This window comes from Ochlerotatus camptorhynchus, unplaced genomic scaffold (genome assembly GCF_037179485.1).
Source record: "Ochlerotatus camptorhynchus isolate MF236.1 unplaced genomic scaffold, CSIRO-AGI_Acam_v1.1 ptg000015l, whole genome shotgun sequence".
Classification (NCBI taxonomy): domain Eukaryota; kingdom Metazoa; phylum Arthropoda; class Insecta; order Diptera; family Culicidae; genus Ochlerotatus; species Ochlerotatus camptorhynchus.
Window position 1 is genome coordinate 3,409,075 of NW_027040507.1, and position 23,220 is coordinate 3,432,294.

The window sequence follows — 23,220 nt, forward strand, 5'->3', positions numbered from 1 at the left end:
GGGGAAATGGATGTAATGTCGGCCGTAATGCCCCTAATTGGGGCCCATACATAAATTCAGCAATTGACTAAATTTTCAATAGCGACCATAAATATCCATTAGTACCGTCCCAATGAAGCGTTCATGTAGATAAAATTTATAAATAGCAGATTTTTAGCGATGGGCCTAATCTTAGATCCATAGGCCAACATTAGAGCCATTCCCCCTATCTATTTAATGTTTGACCATTTTGAGATGTTTAGGGGCCATCCACAAATTGTGCATAGGTTTTGGATGATTAGATCCTTAGTGGGACAACTATCCCGGTAGCGTGGCCAAAACCGCTAGCATCGTGGGTATGCATCCTACAGATTTGCAGACACCGACAAAGTTGTTTAATTTACAAAGAGCCAGCTTTTAGTGGTTTCTGATTAGTTCGTATTCCTGCCGCATAGGTGGCACTCGAATCTACCTTTTGAATGGAGCGTCCTACAAGGATGATTTCTTCGGAAAGTGGTGCATTTTATAGTTCTGAGAAATTTTTTCGAAGACATCAAAGGCGTCAGACTACCTGAAGTTGAGATATTGAATTCCAACATTTCCCCAAAGAAAATAATTATCTCAATTTTTTAACGTTTTTAGCTCAACCGTGTAAGCATAATACGTAGTACTTTATAAAAATGCAAAAAATTTCCTAATTATTACTAACTTTGCGGTATCTCAAACATTTATACATTGTCCGGCAATTGAAGTGCTACATTGAAACAAACAGATGAATTGATCAAAACAAAAACATTTTATTTCAAATGCATTCAATTTCACTTGAAAACAAATCACTTTTTGAAAATTCACTGGTCCAGTTCAACTTGTTCGCCGTTGAGTTTAACCACCTGCCACAGACGATCGAGGAACGCATCCTACGAGGACCGCAGGTGCTCTTGTGGTATTTTATCCCAGGCTGCCGCCAGATGTCGCTTCAGAACTTTCACACCTTCATGTTTTTTAGAGCAGACTTCGGCCTCCAACATACTCCAGACAGCGAAGTCCATAGGGTTCAGGTCCGGCGAACTCCGAGCTCGAAATGAACCCTGGAAAATGTTCCGCAATCCAGAGTTGGGTTATCTTCGCTTTGTGATCCGGCGCCGAGTCCGGTGGGAAACCCTAATCCCTGGAATCAAAATGACGAAGTGCCCACGATTCGACGACGTTCTGTAGAACTAGTTCCCGATATGTATTTCGGTTGATCTTCGCTCCTTCAGGGACAAAAAACCAGCGGAGTCCGGCCATCACGGGTGATTCCGACCCAAACCATCACCGATGCTGGTCGGCATGGGATCGTGATCTTTCTGGCAACAAAACTCTGTCGTTCTGCTCATTCACGAACTGCTATACGGTGAAGAGTTTCTCGTCGGTAAACATGATATTCTCCAACGGCCCTCTTCTGCAGCGCCTTTGCTCTTTTTACCCGTTCTTGTTTCTGGCTCACCGAAAGGTCTTGAACCTTCTGGATCCTGTAGGGCTTGGTCTGAAGTTTATCTTTCAGGATCCGACGGAGACTTCAATCCGATACGTTGAGATTCTCCGCCAATTTAGTGGCACTACGTCGAGGATTTCTCTTAAGGTGCCTCTTGACGATCTTCACTATGGCAGGTGTCACCTCAGTAGCTCGACGTCCCCCACCTTATCGTTTTTTGGTACTTCCGGTCATCCGGTATCTTTTGACTGTACGGTGTACAAAATTTCTGCACACACCTAAATCGGACAGCTCACAATTTCCTTCTGCCGTTTTTCAGCTCGGAATAAGTCAACCACAGCACTACGTTTCTGTTAGAGATTCATTTTCCGGATAGCACTCGATTACAAAAGTAACACATACATCCACTGACAGTCAAGACACAATGTAAAGAAAGCGACGAGGGGTCGTCTAATGCAGTTTCGTGTTCAACGTAATAATGACTGTTGAAGTAATGTAGCAATTGGGTTCTTTAAGGGTATTGAGGTAAATGCATATTCGTAATTAGACAATAAGTTTAGCTGTCACTTTACCGCAACGCGTCCGATCCGGATCAAATGTGCGTGGGTCTTTAAATTTCAATTAAAAATCGGGGAAAATGAACCTCCTTTCCCAGAAAATAAATTGTAAACCTTGGAATCTTTTCAAAGGTATTGGTCTGTGAAAGATTTTCAAAAGTCTTTCAAGGATGATTAAGAACTTTTAAAAATCCAAAGTAAATTTAAGAAAATTTTGGATGACACCAAGATATATCAGAGAAGAATACCAAAGTACAGACTACGAAAGTCTCATGTAAATGCTCTGAGGGCCGATTTCTTCACCTCCGCTTAAATCTTAAGCCAGGTATACCTACATAGTTAAACTTGGCTTAACACATACGAGCGTCGCTTTTGATTATTGTTTAAATTATTAGAGATGCGAAATTCAGGTCTGAAACAATTTTGGAAATAATTCAAATATAATTGAGAGTGAATTTTAGCGAGAGTTCTGAAAAGAATGATTGGATGAGGATTTTAGGTCCAATTCTAATAAGAATTCAAAATCCGTTCTGAAATTTTGCTTAAGGGGAGCTCTGATGAAAATTCCATGAAAATCCCGTGAACTCCACAGATGATCTCTGCGGATAGTTCTAAAAGAATTCTAGGGTGAAAGAATTCTGAAGATACTTCCAGAAGATTTCGAAATAAATTCTGAGAAGAATTCCAATGGAATAGAATTTTGAGGGTTCAATCTCAAAGGAATTCTGAGAAGATTGTCAAAGTTATTCTGTAATGGATATTTGTTTTGAGAATTCTGAGGAAATACTTTGGGATTTCTAAGGAGAATACGAACTGAATTTCCAATTGAATGCAGGGGAGGAGTCCAAGATCAATCTAAGCAGAAATTTATGAAAGTTCTGAGGTCAATTGCATGGAAATTCAAAAGAGAATTCAAATAAATTTAAAATGGATTTATGAAAGGAGCCTTCAGGGAGTTCCTAGAAGAATCAATAAAAAACGAAAATAATCTACTTTAACTAATCATGTAATGATGAATGAATGTAATCAACGTCGAATATCCTACTTAAAATGGAGATTTTATACGATAGATGAGGAGATTAAATTATAGAGTTGATAGTTCCGTTATTGTACGGCAGTGTGAAAATTGTATGTACAAAGTAGAAAGCGAGCAAATGACAATTTTGAGGAAGGTACGAATCGGGTAGTTGTTTACGTCAGATAACGACTTGAGTGTGAAACAATCGATAGAACTGTTTCCGCACATCGGAGGTACATGAGCCAATCGGCGATCATCCCTTTTGCCAGTGGTGGCAGGGGGAAACACCCCTCACCATCCCTCATTAACGGATGAGCTTGGTAAAGGAGATGCTCTTCCTCAAAATTGTCGTTTGTTCGCTTTCTAGTTTGTATATACAAATTTCTCACTGCCATTATATAACGGAACTATCAACGCTTTGCTTTCATCCCCTCATCTATCGTATAAAATGTCCACTTTAATTCTGATATTTCCAAATATGAAAATAATCTATTTTCAAGAATTTTGTTGATTGTTCTGAAAGAATTTCAAGAATACAATATTATTTTTGTAAAAGCTTAATTGCCTCTAAGCTTAAGATAAGGAGAATTATTCTAAAAATGTTCTTGAGATCATTCTGAAAAGTTCTTAGCGAGTTATCAAAGTTGTCTACCTATATAAATATCAAAATTTTAAAGATTTCGAAGGCAGAATCAAATTTAAGATCATAAAAATGGGAATCATGTCATCATGTATCACGTAAGCAAAAGTAAATTACTCAAGTAACTTCAAATGCTCTTCACTGGAGAATCCGTTGTGAGATTCGATTAAATTAGAGGAATTTATGAAATTTGATTTTAAGTTCCATGACATAAGAAGTTTATTTCAATATCAAACTGTATTTGAATTTCTAAGTAACCATATAAATGGTTACTTATTTAGTATTTACAAGTCACTATTTGGTCACTATTTCCTTAATTTCAATCACTAAAGTCACTATTATTATATCGCATCAGCACTACCAGCCCTGCTGTGCTCAGAAAACGAAGCTCTTTCAGATGATATATAAAAACATATATATTTTTCATAATTAAAGAACCCAATTGCCGGACCCTGTATCAAAGTATTTCTTAAAATATGTACTAGTTTGGTTTATACAAATGCCATTTACTCAAATTTGGACTGAAATGGATGGACAAATTTGTACAGAGTTATTAATATTGAACTTTAAAAATAGAAAATTCTCACTCTTTCAAAATAATAACGAGAGATTCGACCCAACGACATAGTGCAGACAAATATGTTACTTCTGAGTAAATTGCATTTTCTCAAATTTACGTGAATTAATCTTAATTTTGGGTAGAATATACTTAAGAGTAAGTATTTTTTCTGGTGTTAAATGGAAACTAATACAAGCGATTTACTCAAATTTAGGCTATTGGGCTAAACCCGGGAATTGAGTGAAAAGTACTTAATTTTGGGTAGTTTTTCATCTCCGTGTACCGTACAGTGCTACTCAGAGAAGTAAAAGAGAAAGAGACTTAACACCGTTACTGCTTTCTAGCTCAAGAAAAATGAAAATAGCTGCATGATTTAAAATGCACTTTCACGACTCTTTGGAAATGAAAGTGCTGTTTCTCAATAGCGTGTGTTATATTCGCAGAAAATTGAGTAGCACCCGATCCTTGGTGCATCAAGCTTGGTTTTATTTGAACATTTAAGAAAATAAAATACCACCGCGTAAAAAGGGTTGGGTGCAGTGCTGGAAAATCTCGACAATACACGGTGATATTGACAATTTTGCATTGGTCATTCATTTGAGCTAACAGTCATCGTCAAGGTAAACCGTGTCATGTCAATTATCGATGACAATACTCTCAGTGACGAACATGTGTAGCTTTTTTATCAACTAAAGTTCTAACGAAATTAAATTACCTAAGCAACATAATTACATGGAGCCGTTAAAGTGAACAAGTATCTACGTCCTGAAGTGCTTGGATAACAATAATGTGACACAGAATCACAAAATTACACTTTTAAAAACCAGTTGAATCTGATTTTCGCGCAATGAGATTTTAACGAAGGTTTTTGTGAGGATCAGTCAGTCAGAAGTCTGTCAGTGTGACAAACAATGTTGTCAATAACCCACGAAATTCTGGAAACGACAATGACAAATCTCAGCACTGGTTGGGTGTACAAGAACTTTCACAGGTCTTGAAATTGTAAGGCTCGTTTTTATGGTTCTATAAGTCTACCTCTAAGTAAAGTAGATTATTCTACAAATTCAACCGGATTCGCTTAACATGCCCCTGGATCTGTCCCTAATGTCCTCTGAAGTCTTCCTGAATGTTTCCAGGGTGTTTTACACAATATCACAGGACTTACGCTAAAGTCTTCTATTTTTTTTGTGTTGCTAAAAACGGAAGCACTTGTTGCCAAAAACGCAAAGTGTTTAAAAATCGGGCAGAAAATAAAGTCATATGGTGAAATGATAAGGAAATTAACTCACAAAAACCATAAAAGATATAACCTGAGAAATATTTCAATGAAAACTGTTCACTCTCCCACTCATCCATTTACATTTTCCTTTACCTGGATCCAGGTCGGATTTCTGCTGACTATCCCGATATCTTTGTTAAGGCTGTGAGACAGAGACTGTCGATTTGAGTTCCTGGGTCTGCCTCTGCTGTGGTGTCCTGCTGGGTTCTAATCTTAGTATGTGGCCGACCCACCTCAATTTTCGTTCTCGAATTTCAGTTGATATCGGCTTCTTATGTCATCGAAGATGGAGCTCAGCATTCGACACCAGGCACAAATAATGTATTGCAGGCTTCGGGTTTTGAAGACCTACAGCTTTTGAGTGTTATCTGCTGGTACGCACCTTTTTTCGTTGACACATAGCACACCAGATTTCACGTCAGAATTGGATTTTGGTCCTTTGACTGACTCGATCACCAGAAAATTCGTACGCTCACAAAGGCAGCCCTTGCTTTCTTTTTTTTTCCTTGATTTGTTTTCCGTCGATCTTGTTTTGCGTGCTGAGCGCACCAATGCTACCGACGCCAGGAAGGCAGCTCCCACACCTACCTATCGACCCATCAACTCATGAACCGGGGACCAACGGCTTTACTTCCCTTCCGAAGGAAGGCGTGATCAGAGATGTTATGCCTCAGAACATCCCGGCGGCGCCAACTGGGATTGAACCCAGGCCTGCTGAGGTGAGAGGTAATCACGCTTACCACTACACCACTGGCGCCGTTACCCCTAGCTTTCTTGATTCATGTACCTATGTAACTTTTTATACCACGATCTGCCGCCATGTGGCTGTCAAGAGCACCCTTACCTTACGTTCCCAAAAATATTAAATTTTTAACTTGTAAAAATATGAACAAGCAAAAAAGGCATGTGTGAAGATTCACCTAAAAATTCCCTAAGAGATTCCATAATTTTAATAATAAATACAATCAATATGCCCTTGAGAGAGAACAAAAAATAATATTCACATGTCACATGATATTTTGAGCAGATAAGCCACCGCAACTGTCAAGGAAAACCTTCCTAAACCAGATTTAGTTATCATAAACAAAAAGTAAAGCTAATCAAACGGCATCGATAGTATGAGCTAATTGAAGAACAAACTATACTATGGATCTAAGATTGGGCCCATCGCTAAAAATCTGCTATTTATCAATTTTATCTAGTTGAACGCGTCATTGGAACGGTGCTAATTGATATTTTTGATCGCTATTGAAAATTTAGTCGATTGCTGAATTTATGTATGGGCCCGAATTAGGACCATTTAGACCGACATTAAATCCATTTCCCCTATATCCATTTTAGACAGCTGAAAATAAGATAAGTAAAATTATAAATTCGATTATTACGCTTGGCAACTGGCATCATCCGGCGAACAATGTTTGCATCCCTTTGAAGTTAAGAATAACCACAATCTTGAAAGCAATCCACCGACGTTTACCCTGTTTCGTTTCATTTGCATTTGCTCATCACCAACGGCACATTTCCAGTCTGCTCCATCCGACTCAAACAATCAACCGAAACTACATACGGTGCACTCACTCGCGAAAGTAGTCACGTCGTCGCATCACCTTCCCCTCTTTCTCTTTGAGGCGGTTTGCAAACTTTAAAGAGGCACTCAAACCAGCTTTCATTCGATATGATCAAACTGCTGAAACCGTAAAATTGACGACTATGACGTAGACATTTTAAACCGGTTTCAACCAAGGCTGATCCATGTACGCTGCTGCACTTCAATGTGCTAATTCGCGATTTACGCACGACCAACCTATCGCGTTTTGTGGATGACAAACAAGAAGCTTATTTTGCTTGCTACTCTCTAGGTGCACCCCTCGTGGAATGCAGCAGCAGCAGCAATTTCGCATAATGGGACTGCCAGTACTGTTAATGATGCAAGGCAAATGTTAACATTTTCCTGTAATTTATCAACATCGACCTGCAGCAGCAAGAACTGCTCCGACCGCTACACGGGGTTGCAACGGAGCACGTGGAATTCGCTGTTGAATCCCTAATGGGAATGCTTACTTTACCAACTCTTGCTACTCGTATTTACTCGCCAGTTCCATAGTTGAAGGTTTCTATTGGCCATTTTTTATCGCTACTGTTGATTATAATTCTCGTTACAGTTACAGACCGTGTGAGTGTATGTGTGAGTAAGCTAACTAATCAAGTTCTTTTTCCGTTTCTCTTTTTCCAGTGTCAGACATCCTACACCCCAACTACGATGATCCCAGCTCTAGTTTAAAAATTTTCGATATCACGAAAGCACTGACGCTCGGTTGTAATATCACGAAAGAGGGTGACTATGAGTTAAGTTGGTAAGTATCGTTAAATGATTTTTTTTATGTTAGTCAGGAGAAAAAAAGGATATTTTTTCTTCATCCTTCTAATATTTAGGTACCTAATATATTAATTATTCAGGTTATCAACTTTTAAAAGTGTCCGGATCTCTAAACTATGTGATCGGAAGTCGGTGCATTACGATATGCGCAATTAAACTTGTTGCATTCTTCTTTATTTTACGGGCAAAAGCTACGTTCTGCAGTTTAACTTAGCATTGTATCGATTGAATCTCTTCGATCTATAGGCTGCATTGAATGTTGATAGCCATGCCACCACATTTTTGGACTAAAATTACGGGTCTGGCGTCATGGTTAGCATTCATGTCTCTCACGTTGCAGGTTCTAATCTCATCCCCGCTCAAATCCTGAGAATAGCCTAAAATATGTTAATAATACGGATCACAGAATCCCTCCACTTCGAATTTTTATTGACCCTTTTTATTTTGGGATTTGAACCACTGCGACCATTAAGCTGATCTATTGTGGTATACCACTGTTTAGTATCGCATCTGTTCAGGACGACGAGTTACCATTTAGGGTAACTGCCGTTGTTGCCTGATAAGTAGTACCCCAATCTAGTATGATTCTTAGAATGAATTCAACCACCATTTTGGGATTTTTCAACCAACTCTCAGAAGGACTTAGTATGCATTTGTTGAAATATTGTCTTCTGCGCACGAATAGTGCTGAACATTCGCAGAGCAAATATTGAGAGGTCTCTGTCTCACAGTCACAAAACCTACAGATATCTGTTTGACTTCGATTTATCTTTTTCAAATGATATCTAACAAACAGTATTCCGTAAGTAGCCCAACGTACCAAACATACTTATTTAGAGATTTTTTTTATTTAAATTTAGTATTTGTTTCCGTAATTCCTTTTTTTTTTTTTTTTCCTTTGATTTGTTTTCCGTCGATCTTGTTTTCCGTGCTGAGCAACAATGCTACCGACGCCAGGGAGACAGCTCCCACACCTGGACCCTACCTATCGACTCATCAACTCATGAACCGGGGACCAACGGCTTTACTTCCCATCCGAAGGAAGGCGTGATCAGAGATGTTATGCTTCAGAACATCCCGGCGGCGCGGACTGGGATTGAACCCAGGCCTGCTGGGGTGAGAGGTAATCATGCTTACCACTACACCACCGGCGCCGTTACCGTAATTCCTTTGTTTGGGGCAATAAACAATTTGGATTGTCTTGAAGTATTCGTAGCAGCCTAATTTGACTGTATCATATTGTCTTCCAATTTTTTTCTTTTCCATTTGTATTACACATTTAGATACCCCACAGAAAGGTTCTGATCCTATAAATTGGAGACTTGAGCCTTTCCAGCTCCCATTTGCACGTATTGATGCAGTGGGAGCATATTGAGAGCTGTCTCCATCGCCTTTGATGGTGTGCTGTGCATTGCTCCTGGACCAGGAGTCCTGGTATGGCCATGCAGGCCAAACGTTGAATTTTTTTTTAGCTTTTTCTGGGTCACGCTTTGCTTTGTTTTAGGCCACCAAACCAATGAAGCGTTTACTATTCTAGGTCTTACAATAACCGTGTACATCCGATGAATCATTTTAGGATTAAGTCCCCATTTTTTCCAAATGCTTATTTTTTTTTACGAACCCAGAGATCATTCGCGGTTTTTCCTATTACCTGCTCTAAGTGTAAGTTCCAATTAAGTTTATCATCTAGAATGACTCCCAGATACTTTACGTTTGACGAGTATGTTATAATAGATCCATTAATTGACAAACTTTTGAGTGTTACTTGTCTTCTGCGAGTGAACGGAACCAAAACTGTTTTGGATAGGTTTATATTTAATCCTTCTTTTTGTCACCACTGACATGTGCAGTTCAATGCAGATTGCATTCTATCTGTGATTATGTGATCAAATTTTCCACGAACTATTATGACCACGTCATCAGCAAACCCAATAACTTCGAAGCCTTCTTCCACTAGTACTGACCCTAATCTCGCCATCCAGAAGTCATTCAGATCTGAAAATTAAACGCCATGTCTCTCTAGCTGTTCTCTGAAGGAAGTGTTACTGCTACCTAAAACTACAACAAATTTAATTTTTTTTTTCAGTGCTTAATATAACCTGCAAAGATTCTACCTTTTTTGATTATTATTCCTGTTCGATCCTTGTTTGGGCCCTACCAGAGGTAATCCTGCCTGGCCATCGTAATCTTAACGTAATCTGCTTGGAAATCGATTTGCAGATATGTTTTACTGCCACCATGGCGTCTAACCGCAAAAGAAAAGGGCAATCTCTTGATCCCCGTTCTGATGAAATTTATTTGAGCAATCAATTTGATTTGCTCACGGATGATGGGAATGGCGCATAATCCAAGCAAAATTCCACTAAACATTCTCGCCTTAATGCCAAGAGGGAAAAGGTTCCTCCTTTTGTAATAACCACTTCCGATTTCCATGCTCTTCGCACGGAACTGTTGAACTTCGTTCAATTCAAGTTTTCACTTCAAGTTGGCCGTCGCAGTGAATGCCGTGTTTTGGCTGAAACCTTGGACGGATTCAAACGTCTTCTACCTTACTGTAAAGCAACACAAATTTTTCACTTACGACACCAACACTGAACGTCTGTTCAAGGTTGTCTTGAAAGATCTGCTCAGTGGTGAATCTCTGGATCAGATTAAAGATGAATTAACATAATTACTTGCAGTTGAGCCACTCCATGCAATCAAAATAAAAATGAAATTCCGTTCTGGCGATTCGCGCAACGGGATTTCTAATGATTTTTATTTAGTTCAATTCCAGTCTAGTGAACCAAACAACCTGAAGGCCTTGGAAAAAGCTAGCCTTATGCCTCATGTCCGAGTAAAGTGGGAACTCTTCAGGAAGACTGGAGGAAATTTCCAAAACCTCAGTCAGTGTCGTAAGTGCCAGGGATGCGGTCACGGAACCAAAAAATGCTACATGCCATCTAAATGCATCAATTGTGGTGATTCCTCTCATTCTAAGGAAGATCAGAAAAAAATAATGTCCATATTGTGGTGAAAACCACAAATCCATTTTTTGGGTATGTAAGACTCGCAAAGCGATCTTACAATCTCATTCTAAGCGACAGATAGGAAACGCTCCACGTTCCCGATCAGGTACTAATTTATCTGATGTTAACAATGGTCAGCGAGGAACAAATTCTTCATTCGTATCCATACAAACAGCTTCGAATTTTTCATCTGTACCTGCTGCTTACAGCTAGTAAATGGAGTCAACTTATGCTGCTATTGCAGCTCGTAGAAATCAAACTCATAATTCTAGCCAACATAATTCGATAGGAAATTTTGATGATTTACTGCTCCTTAAATGTATTGTTTTACAGAAATCATGAATCGACTTGATTACTGATATGCTTAAAACTAACTCCATGTTTGATTCTATTCAAACTGGAGTTAAATTGGCCAACAATATCGTCATGACTTTGAAATTCAGTAATGGATTAAATCATTAAATATTTTGAATTGGAATGCTTGATCTCTTTAAGATAATGAAGACGAGCTATTCAACTTTATGCCGTTATAACTGAAACGTTCCCTAAATCTGACCATATGGTTAAAAGGGACGCAAATTTTCATTTATCGAAATGATCGTCTTAAGGGGTTACGCCACCCTAGAATACAGAAAAATGCACCAACTTCATTATTTTTTTGTTATTTAATAAAGTCACATACTAAATTAACTTATATGGGCTTATAGTACACATAATTAAGGGTGCTTACAGTATTTTTTTCATAAGGGGAAACCATGTGTGGCAGTTGGCTGTACTGCGAGTTCCTGGCACTGCTTCCCGTGTAGTGTTACGCGGCCCACACTTTCTTCGTCGTAAATATGAACCTAGAACAAAAATGAGTGGTTTTTCTTATTTTATATAAGAATACCTAGAGAAGTACATACGGAGATGAAAAAATTTTGAATTTTACGCAAATGGGACTTGTTTTTGCAAAAAATCAGTTTTTTCGCCTGAAATTTGTTTCTAAAATTGTATACCACAATTGCATTTTTTGATCAATTGAAAAGTTCGTATGTACTTCTCTAGATAATTAATCAGAGAATGCAATCGTCAAAATTGCAGATGCTATCGTGTGGGCCGCGGAGAGAAATGTTGTATCGAAAAAAAAACGCGGTTGAAGTTTGAGGTACAGATTTAGGTGCGTGATGCAAAGTTTTGTAATTTCGCTTATAACTTTCGGAATTTTAATTTGTTCGACATGGAACCAATTGTCCCTTATTCTTGACACTTCAGAGTACCTTTTTATGTGAAAAAAAAATCGATTTTTTGAAAATCGTAGGGTGGCATAACCCCTTAATGGTGATGGCGTTGCCATCATTGTTAATAGACGTGTCAAACATCAAATTATTTCTTCATTTGAACCCAAGGTTTTTGAAACTTTGGGAGTTACTGTGATACAAAATTTGGACAAATTACGTTTATAGCTGCCTATTTGCCATTCCAATGCGTAGGCCACAACAATTTTTTCTCAAGGGTGACCTTCAGAAACTTACCCGTCATAGGTCTAAATTCTTCATTATTGGTGATTTTAATGCAAAACACCGCTCATGGAATAATGCTCAAAGCAATTCCTATGGTAAGATTCTGCTTGATGATTGTTCTGCAGGTTATTACACTATTCAATATCCAAACAGCCCAACAAACGTTTTTTCAGCAAGAAATCCCTCAACTATTGATTTGGTCTTAACTGATTCATGTCAACTTTGTTGCCATTTCCAGTAACTTTGAAATATCCCAAAAAATAATTTCTAATCTGAACAGCTCTACTTGCAATTACCATAGAACTGATTGGGAGAAATATATCGAACATTTATGGAATATAGCTTTGATCCAAATATTCCTTTGCAAACCAAAGATGAAATTAATTATGCTCTTGAATCTCTGACTACTTCTATAGTTGAAGCAAGACCTGCCTCAGTACCAAAATGCGAGGTTAAATTCGATTCAATTATAACAGACGACGATCTTCAGCTCTTGATCCGTCTTAAAAATGTCCGTAGGAGACAATATCAAAAAATACCCGATCTTGCCATGAAAGTTATCTGGTGGGATTTGCAAAAACAAATTAAAAAGCGATTCTCTGTTCTGAGGAACAAAACTTTTGAAAATAACCATTTGGAAACTCACAAAAATTTTGAAAAAACCTCAAAACCCTATTCCAGTGCTTAAAGAAGGTGGTAAAATTTTGATCACAAATTTGGAAAAAAAAGCTCAGAAACTTTCTAAGCAATTCGAGAGCTCCCATAATTTCAGTTTGGGTCTTACTAGTCCTATTGACAATCAGGTTGCTCGGGATTATCCGAATATTTTCTCTCGGGAAAATATTTTTGATGATTCCTGGGGGACTGATTTGGACGATGCAAGATCTATAACTAAAAAGTTTCAAAATATGAAAGCTCCAGGTGATGATGAAATTTTCTATATCCTCATCAAACAACTTCCAGAGATTACCTTGTCTTTTTTGGTAAAATTATTTAACAGATGTTCCCATTTGGCATACTTTCCTGATAAATGGAAAAATGCAAAATTTGTTCCAATTTCGAAGCCGTACAAAAATCTAGCTGTAGCTTCTAGCTACCGTCCAATAAGTTGTTTTTCTTCAATAAGTAGACTTTTTTAAAAGATAATTTTAAATAGAATGATGCTTCACATAAATACGAGCTTCATTTTTGCAGATGAGCAGTTTGGATTTCGCCATGGGCATTCAACTACTCATCAACTCTTAAGAGTTACCAATTTAATTCGTTCAAACAAATCTGAAGGCTGCTCAACTGGAGTTGCTCTTCTTGACATAGAAAAAGCATTCGACAGTGATTTGATTGCTTAATTGAAAAAGTTTAATTTTCCACTCTATATTATGAAATTAGTTCTAAATTTTTAACTGATAGAACTCTGCAGGTAAATTATACAAATTCCAAATCTGAACGACTACCTGTTAGAACTGTAGTTCCTCAGGGTAGCATTCTTGGGCTTATATTATATAACATTTTCACTTTGAACTTTCCTGATTTGCCTCAGGGTTGCCACAAATCTTTGTTTGCCGATGGCATTTCCGCTAAAAGAAGAAGTCTTCGTGTTATTTGCTGCAGACTGCAGAAAAGTTTAGATATTTTCTTTTCTTATTTACAAAAATGGAGGATTTCTCCCAACGCTTCCAAAACTCAACTTATAATATTTCCACATAAGCCTAGAGCTACTTTTTTGAAACCTAGTAGTAGTCCGAGTCCAAATGTTTGCCATGATGACGTAGAAAAAATAAAAACGAAACTATTTTTTGCAAAACTGGTGAACTTCCCCTTAAGACTTCGTTCGCACCCTGCCGATAATATTATTAATTAATGAAGCTTATATTTTCTTCAAGTTTTATAGCGTAGATTGTACTAAAATACTGAATTTTTAAAATAATGTTCCTACAATCACAATACAGTGGTTCCAAAGCCATCTATATACTGACAACAGTTGTTTACGCATAAACCATTACTTTTTAATAAATAGTGTCCTCGAATTTTAGTCAAACTTTTAAAGTGAGTGTAATTAGAGTGTTCCCTATGGTTAGGTAGTTCTAAATATCATATTTTTAGATATTTGAGGTAGACCGGTACAATGTTCAACAAAGTTGTAGAACAATTTGTTTAAGTGACTTTGCTCAAGACACAAATTCAATTTCAGTTAACGGATTGCTGGATCATGATCAGCAAACTAATGCTTACGTCACGTGAAATTCTGCAAAATTTGTCCCACCTCACACCTTTCGTCACGATTTTCTTAAATACCTTATACGTTGCTTGTCGCAGATATCAGGACTCAACCCCTCCTCCCTTACAGCGTGACGTACTTAATGGATCGCCTTCAAACGGTATTTTTTTTTTCCGAAAAATTTAACTAACATAGACGGTTTGTTGGACATTCAGTAAAGAGCTGTCAGTACATAAGGGAAATGGCTCTAATGTTGGCCTGTTCTTCAATTTTTCTTAAATAGTACAATGTGTCATCAGGACAGTATAAATGGACATTTTGGGTATCTAGTGAAAAATTGCCAGAAAATGCTTTTTTTCGAAATTTAACTATGGGCCCAATATTAGGGACACTTAGGCTGACATTAGGGACATTAACACTATATGGTGTGTTGTAGTTATTTTTATTATCCGTGCCAAACTCGTCTTATATTTTTCTTACAGTCAACAAGAAAAATAATAATTAGTTCTGTCCGCTCTAGAGTTCGTCATTCATAAGAGATAAAGATTTTAATTATTCACAAAAGTTGTAGCTAATATCAAAACATACAATAGCTTCAACATAATTCTACGCAATTGAGTTGAAGAAAAGTTTTAGAGGCAAATTAATGTAAATGAATACACGAAATGAAAGTAGGAGAAATGGCTCTAATGTTGGCCTATGGATCTACAATTGGATCCATAGTTAAAAATCTGCTATTTATCAATTTTATCTAGATGAACGCGTCATTGGGACGGTACTTATAGATATTTTGGTCGCTATTGAAAATTTAGTCGATTGCTGAATTTATGTATGGGCCAAAATTAGGGTTATTTAGGCTGACATTATATCCATTTCCCCTATATGATTTCCCATGCCTTGTAGAGAAAAATGAACCAGAAAATTAAAAAAAAAACAGAAAAACCCATGAATTTTGATGACAAAAATATACTTATAGTGGAAATGGATGCATCGACCTAAATGCCCCTAATTTGGACCCATACATAAATTCATAAATCAACAAAATTTTCAAAAGCAAGCAAAAATATCCATTAGTACCGTCCCAATGACGCGCTCATCTAGATAGAATTGATAAATAGCATATTTTTAGCGATGGGCCCAATCTTAGATCCATAGGCCAACATTAGAGCCATTTCCCCTATATCAAGAACAACATGTGAAAAGAGCATACAAGCTTTTTGTAAACAAACATTTGTGGGCCCTTTTCTCGCCAACCGAGGGTCGCCTACGCAGACCAACAATATCATCGAGAAGGGGAATGCTTCTCCTACCCGTTAATCTTGATTGTTTGCATTGGTGTCATATGGGTGGCGAGAAAAGGGCATAAGAAGGTTTGTTTACAAAAATCTTGTTTGCCCTTTTCACATGTTGCTCTTGATATAAGATTTTCGACCATGAATCAACAAAAAATCCCTTAAACTTGACTAGATTTTCAGGGTACAGTTACTCCTAGGAGGATTTTAGAATGTTTTTCCATAGAAATTTTGAGCAGATTTTAGGCTGAATTCTCGAGATAACGCCTAGATATTTCTGATAACTCGGCTCTGTAAAGTTTATTGGATTGAGCCTGTACAAATTAAGTAATTATTAAAAGAAAACCTAGATATTTCAGTGTAAATTTCCTCTAAAGGTTTGGGTAAACACTACAAGAGTTTTGACTAGAACTCCAAGTCCATTGTGTGAATTTAGAGTTTTCTTTACGTAGCTCTGTAGAAAAATCCATGGCGGTTGTAAAGAGGATTCCAGGATCTGTGAAAAATACCATGGGAATTGAATTTTTAAAAATAATTTTAAAAATCCGAGAATAATTTCAAGGGCATCTTGAAAATAATTGATTGAAAATTTTATGAATAATTACCTGTGGATTTTAAGAACAACTTAGCGGAGAACTCCATGCTGATTCTGAGCCATATTTTAAGACAATTCTGAGGTGTATTGAGCATGGGAATTAAGGAACTGAGGAAAATTCTAGCGATTTTAACAAAACTGATCGACACTGAAGCGAATGCTTAGAAAAGGAGAAGATTCGAAGAGAATCAAAGGTCGAATTTCGCGAATTTTTTGCAAGCTTGATGACACCCTGGAGGTTTTAAAATATTATTGCCCTATTGTGAGTTCAGGCAGCCCTCGCCTCGAGTGAGTGGCGACAGGAATATGGAAGAAGTAAACAAAAACTCCCCGAGAGAGCGAGATAGTTAGAGCGAACTTCAGCGAGATAATTATTTGTCGTGAGGTGCGCTTTTCGAGGTTCCGGATGACCTTTTTTGTTTGAGGCAAGAAGCTCAGAGTTTACCCAGTGTGAGGTTAAGAGCGTGTGAAATAAAACACGAAAATTAATGGCAGCTTACATCACTATCGCTTTATCCCCCTTGCTCACAAGCTGTGGGGTTCAGTGGAATGCATTTGAGAGTAGGAATTCTACTCCTCAGATAAATGCTACGCTTGAGACTCGCGAGTACGACTCCCCCAGGCCTGATTTTTTTGAGTGTTTTGCAGAGAGTTTCTGAACTGTTTTTAAGGGAATTGCCAAGGGACTCTTTGAGATAATCTCAAATTAATGTTAGAAGAAATGAAATTATTTTAAAATCTTACATGATTCATTTAAGCTAGCCCTTCGGCTGAATCGCATTTGGTTTTATGCTTAATTTAATTGTATATCGCACAATCAGGAAAATGTACAAAATTCTTTCAGGATTTGCCGGTAACCATAGGTGGAGATGATTTTGCAATATACAATAAAGATTAAACCAGCAAATATGTTACCTTAAAAATAGACAATGGTCGAAAATGTTTTTGTTGAAAACCCCCAATTTTAGACAAGTTTATCTATAGAATGTAACTAAATGCTGCTTATGTGAAATAAAAAGGACACTATTAAGTAAGACATTTTCTAAGCTGTTAAATGGAGGCGGTAATTTTGTGTGAAGTAGCATATTTTTGGAGATGGAGCCAATTTATGGCATAGACCAAAACAGAAAAAAGTTCAATAACTCAGTAATCTTTGAGATTTGATCACATGCGTATACCAATATTTTTTTTAACAAATATGATCTTCTATCTCCCCTTAAAACTATTTGCACTAAGGAACCATACACCCGTACGTTAATCATTTAATTAAATAATGAGATGGCGCATTAGTTTTATGATTCTAAAACTCCTAACCAGTGCCTGTTTTTAACATTTACCATCACACGCAAAGAGTAGCGCTTCATCCCAGTGTAGATGAATTGCGTTTGTTTTGAAAATCTTCGCTGTTACGTACCAGGGAAATGAACAAATGAGCTCATTATACATCAACGAATACGCGTTTGTTGATATTCTCCAGTGCTTGATTATCCAACCCAAAATTGAGAAAATCAGAAATGATCTTCAAAAAGCAAAATAATCAAATTCATTTTGGGCAAAATGATTATTTTGAATATTGTCGACTCCAGAGCCTAAAACCGGAATTTTCTTATTAATGCAGCATGAAGCAATAATTTTCCATTAAAAACTAACACGACACGTCCTGCAGCGCTATATTTGTGTAAAATTAAATAATCTTTTTTACATTCCATCTTCAAAATCATCCCCACACTAAGATTTTTTTACAGGAGTCAGTATTTTTTTTACTGGGTTTTTGAATTGCTGAAAAAGTCCGTTATCCGCAAGGAATCAATGAAATCGATCAATTTTATTTTCTATCAATAAATGAGGTTAACAGAACTAAGTATGTACAAGTTCAGAACAAATTTTCTCATTAAAAAATTTTCCACAGATTTTTAAACTTTTACCGAACAGTTCCGCAATTCAAATACTCGGTAAAACCGTACTGACTCGATTAGTGTGCACCAAGATGAAGACGAATATTAATATTGACAACAACGGAGGCGATAATGAACATCCAGCCACGAATGAAGAGAAACAAATGTTGACTACGATACTCAGAGGTTGCCTCGATCAAGATGATGTTGTTATGTCAAAATTCAGATTCATGCAAGTACTCGGAAAAAAATCCGTTCCCGAAAACGGGAACGGACCGTGAACTAAAAATCACGGCCAGCTATCCAGAACAAAATTTTCTCAAATATACACCGTGAACTATGGTTCACGGCTGTGGTTCACGAATATGGGAACTCTTTTTTTCCTGTGTAGTTGGTCTATCTGTCAAGGTTATCTTCATTTTCAGCTAAGTTGAGTGTAGAAGCAATGATTTTTATCAGCACTGCTCCTAACTTTACCGTAAATATAATACTGATGCTGATGATGATGATGATGATGATGATGATGATGGTGATGATGATGATGATGACGATGATAGTGGTCTACCACTCATTGTAGCTGGAAACTAATCCGATAGCTGTGGACTCTCCACACTGTTGAACTTGATCAAGCTTAATAACCTCTGATTGTCATCAGCAAATCGCTGCATGAAGGTCCAGAAACGAGTGGTTGGATTGATAAGCAAATCGCCTATTCATTTCCTTGGGACAGTTAAGAATCTCCTTCCCACAATTCGATCAGTCAATTGGTCAGAAAACGAGTTATCCAAAGAGAAGATGTCCCAATGAATTGAGAGAAGAGCCCGCCCTTTATCCACGAAATGATAGCAGCAGGGAGTTGACATCTTCACTTTCCTCATACAAACCGTTTCAATTGGATCCCTGATGGTCCCTCCTCATCCCGATTTTTTTATGTAATGTAATAATCACATAATCAGAAGCATAACGTCTATAAAAATATGCGAGTCGATTGAAATTTGACGAAAATAAATGAGGCGTAAGTTGACTCTTCACATAGAAGCGTAGATACATAGGTGAAAGATAAGAGAAAGCAGAGCCAAAGGTGTTGACATGCAGAATTAGAAGTTAACGAGATTGAATGCGCCTGCTTAAATATCGTTGATCCTGTTCCCTGTCTTATAAATTAGCATTTGATCTAGTTATGATTATTGTCAATAATACTTACATTTCGATTAATATGATGCAACCTATTTTACATTTTATGTGAAACCAATCATCACAGAAGTTAACCTTGAATCGTAGACCAGGTCCATTAACAATACACTCGTTTCGAGAAGGGGCTCTATGGTACCGCTCACCACCCGAAACTCGATGCATCATTAATTTGATATGGTTAGTAATATCAAATAGTGTTACATGCAAACGAAAAAGAAATACAACCAGGTTTAGTTTTTTAAAGTAATAGTTTCATCTGAATACCCAATTAACCATATCGTACCTCAGTGGCATTGTCTCACTCTGAACCTACATTCAAAGTTATTTTGTGATTATATGGTGGTTACTATGGAATAAAATGTTGTGTAAGTCCCACAAGTTAAACAACACCCAACTATGGACAGCTCAATGTCCATAGTCCAATGCCAATTTATAATTTGAATCAGCGAACACCAATATGATTATCTGCTAGGAAACACCAAATAATATATAGAAATAAAGCTCTAAAATACATAGTTGAAGATGCTAATTTCAAATAACAGACTAAAGTGGTAATTTTTATACGATAGATGGAAGAGATGAAAGTATAGAGTGGATAGTTCCGTTAGAGTACTGCAGTGTGAAAATTGCATATAGATAGTAGATAGCGAGCTAGGACAACTTTTTAAGGAAGGTACAAATAGGTTTTTTTCATCTCTCTTTACCAAACTCCCCCTTTGGGGGGGGGGGGGGTCACTTTGGAGCAAACTGCAATCACCCTCTCATACTTGAAATGTTCCACGACCAACCTGGCACAACGATAACCTATATGCTCTCTGTTCAAAGTACAGGGCTTTACCGTAAATATGACGCTGCTTATTTCTTCTGATACTTGTTTTCGTTACAAATATCTCTTGCGATTATTATTATTTTATCAATGCCTAAAAATTTTATTGCTATAAAAGTACTTTGTAAAACTTCGTCGCCAAAATAAAACTAACGTTAATCAACGTAACAAGTAAACTTGTGTATGATTGTATGTAGCTCAATATTGTTATTTAGTCAATGCTGTGTAACTAGTTTTGTAACATTGATTTGGTTACATATCAACTAACATCTTGTGTTTTTTTTTTTGCTGTATTGCTGTTGCCCTACTGGTTGCAGTTATGATTTTACTACATATGATTTGGTCACCAAATAGTGGCAGCAACTTTTATGTGACAATATGTGCTATTTGGGAAATTGTTTCAGTTCACCGAAATTGATGGGATGTTGGATTTCGGTTCCAAATTTGCAATTACATAAATACTCCTAAAGAGCCTAAACATGCATGCATGCAAGTTATATACAATGTTGAATATGTTTGCGATGCTTTTGTTTTGTAAGTTGCCATGATTAATATGTTAATATGTGGAAACCTACACACTTAGAAAAATTTATGTAAATTTAGGTGCTCTGAGACTGACATGTTTTTTTTTCCTTGATTTGTTTTTCGTGCTGAGCACCAATGGTACCGACACCAGTGACGCAGCTCCTACACCTGGACCCTACATATCAACCCATTAACTCATAGACCGGGGACCAACGGCTTTAATTCCCTTCCGAAGGAAGGCATGATCAGAGAAGTTATGCCTTAGAACATCCCGGCGGCGCCAACTGAGATTGAATCCTGGCCTGCTGGAGTGAGAGGGAATCACGCTTACCACTACACCACCGGCGCCGCTTAAAGAGACTAACATATACGAACGTCAATTTTGACATAAAATTGAGTCATCATAGACGCAAAATTCAGCTCAAGCAAACGTACTTTTGAACTTTTCAGTCTAGGAGCACCTAATTTTACATGATATGTTAGTTTAGGTCTTATCCTAAATGTTAAAGATGGATTCCGTCACGTATAAGATTAGGTATTACTAAGTGTGTAGTGCACAGCACTTTTCTATTGTGGGAAACCGATGTGAACGGATCACTTTTCCGTAAAATTTTCCTAAAACATTTCATGTTCAATCAGACTTCGCTTGAATAGTGCTCCAATGCGTAAGTGGTTGTAAATCACTTCGTGCATATGATGTCCACCTCACCCCGATTTCTTCTGGCTAACAATTAATTAGCATTTCAAACGAATGAGTCAAATGCACGCGAATTCTCCCTTGTGCACCTATTCAATCACATTGATGTGTCAACCGGCGCTGACGACGAACACGACAACGATGGGTGGGTATTCGTTTGAACAATTTTCACCATCTTTGAAAAATTAGCATCTCATTAGCATGGGGCTACTTTGTCACCCCATCGTTACAGCTCCCTGGAAAACCAAACAAAACTCTACCGGTTTATAATTATTGGCGTCCACATTTAAGCAACAGCTTGTATACATTTTCAAATGCGGAATGCTCTAGATCTGCCATGGGTTCTTCGCACTGACAACGAGAAAACGGTCCCAATTGTGTATGTAAAACCTTAAAATGTCCATCCTTTTGAGGATGGATAACGGGAAATAGAGCACACATACCGGTTACCGTACTTTGGTCACCCACAAGCCTCCATCATCGACCCAAAAACGGAGAGCCTTGTGGGCTCTAAATTTAGAAACTCAGCAGCTTGATTTATCCTTTGTTCTACTCCACCCACACCCAAGTTTCCAGCTCTTGTCAGGTCAAACGAGCAACCGAGTTGGTTGCCTTTTTCACTGGCTATTACAAAAAGTTTTACTTTATTCTTGCTCCCGTAATTTTCACCGACCTTCTGTTTCTTTCTCCCTCTGTCTGTTTCAGGACAAAAGACGGTGAAAATGTTAGCGAAATCGAATCGCTACAGAATCGCTACAAAATAATCAAGGATGAACGCAAATTCATCATCAGCAGAGCGCTGGATTCCGATTCCGGATCATACACGTGTAACGTGCGAGCGCTGAATGCGTCTAGAACTTTTAATGTAGTAGGTGAGTACTAGCCGTTTATAATTGTTTATTTAGGTACATTCCATACACTGCCTCGCTGCTTTCAGGTAACCAACTCAATTATCGTTAGACTAACTGAATATTTTTTCTTCTCATCCCACTTCGACTCACAGCAAATGTTATTGTTAAATTTGAAAGCACAGAAATAGGAAAAACAAACATGGTGGAAGGCGAGAAACTTTCCCTGCACTGCTTAGCGTTCGGAACGAATCCCAAGATTATCTGGACAATTGGTAAGTACCGGATAGCATTAATTCTACTCTCTTTCTGCTACAGTTGCTGCCAAAGATTGCCATTCCAAACCCATCGATTGCATTTTAATTCCACACCCACACGCGAAAATCAGATCCAATCGAAAATCCAAGCAAACTTCGTCGAGAATGCATGCCAATTCCCACGAGCACATTCTCATCGTCACCGCTGTGCTCGGTGTGGTATGATGAAATAATCGCCGATGCAAGTCAAACTGGCGGGAACTAATATCGGAATAATGGGACTTAAAAATAACACGCCCTCAATGGTGGATATTTTTTGTCGCATTCATTAGCTCCCAACAACAACAACCACGTTGTAGGATCCCATCTGCTATGTATGTCTGCTTTTTTTTTCTACGAATTTCGACAGTCCATTCACACACTCGGCTGTGCTGTCCGGAGCAATCACACCGATCGATGAACACACCTGTCGAGTAGAATTTG

At 37.7% G+C, this 23,220-nt stretch overlaps 1 protein-coding gene and 1 pseudogene across 1 annotated transcript in view; one reads left to right on the forward strand and one right to left on the reverse strand.

The window, feature by feature from the left end:
• Positions 1-23,220, forward strand: part of Bsg (immunoglobulin domain-containing protein Bsg) — a 130,712-nt gene that overhangs the window by 85,818 nt on the left and 21,674 nt on the right. Inside the window, exons 4-6 of the mRNA XM_065223075.1 lie at positions 7,740-7,860; positions 22,338-22,504; positions 22,636-22,755. Coding sequence (XP_065079147.1) covers positions 7,740-7,860; positions 22,338-22,504; positions 22,636-22,755 — 408 coding nt within the window. The remainder of the gene's footprint in view (positions 1-7,739; positions 7,861-22,337; positions 22,505-22,635; positions 22,756-23,220) is intronic.
• LOC135702084 (uncharacterized) lies at positions 716-1,818 on the reverse strand (annotated as a pseudogene).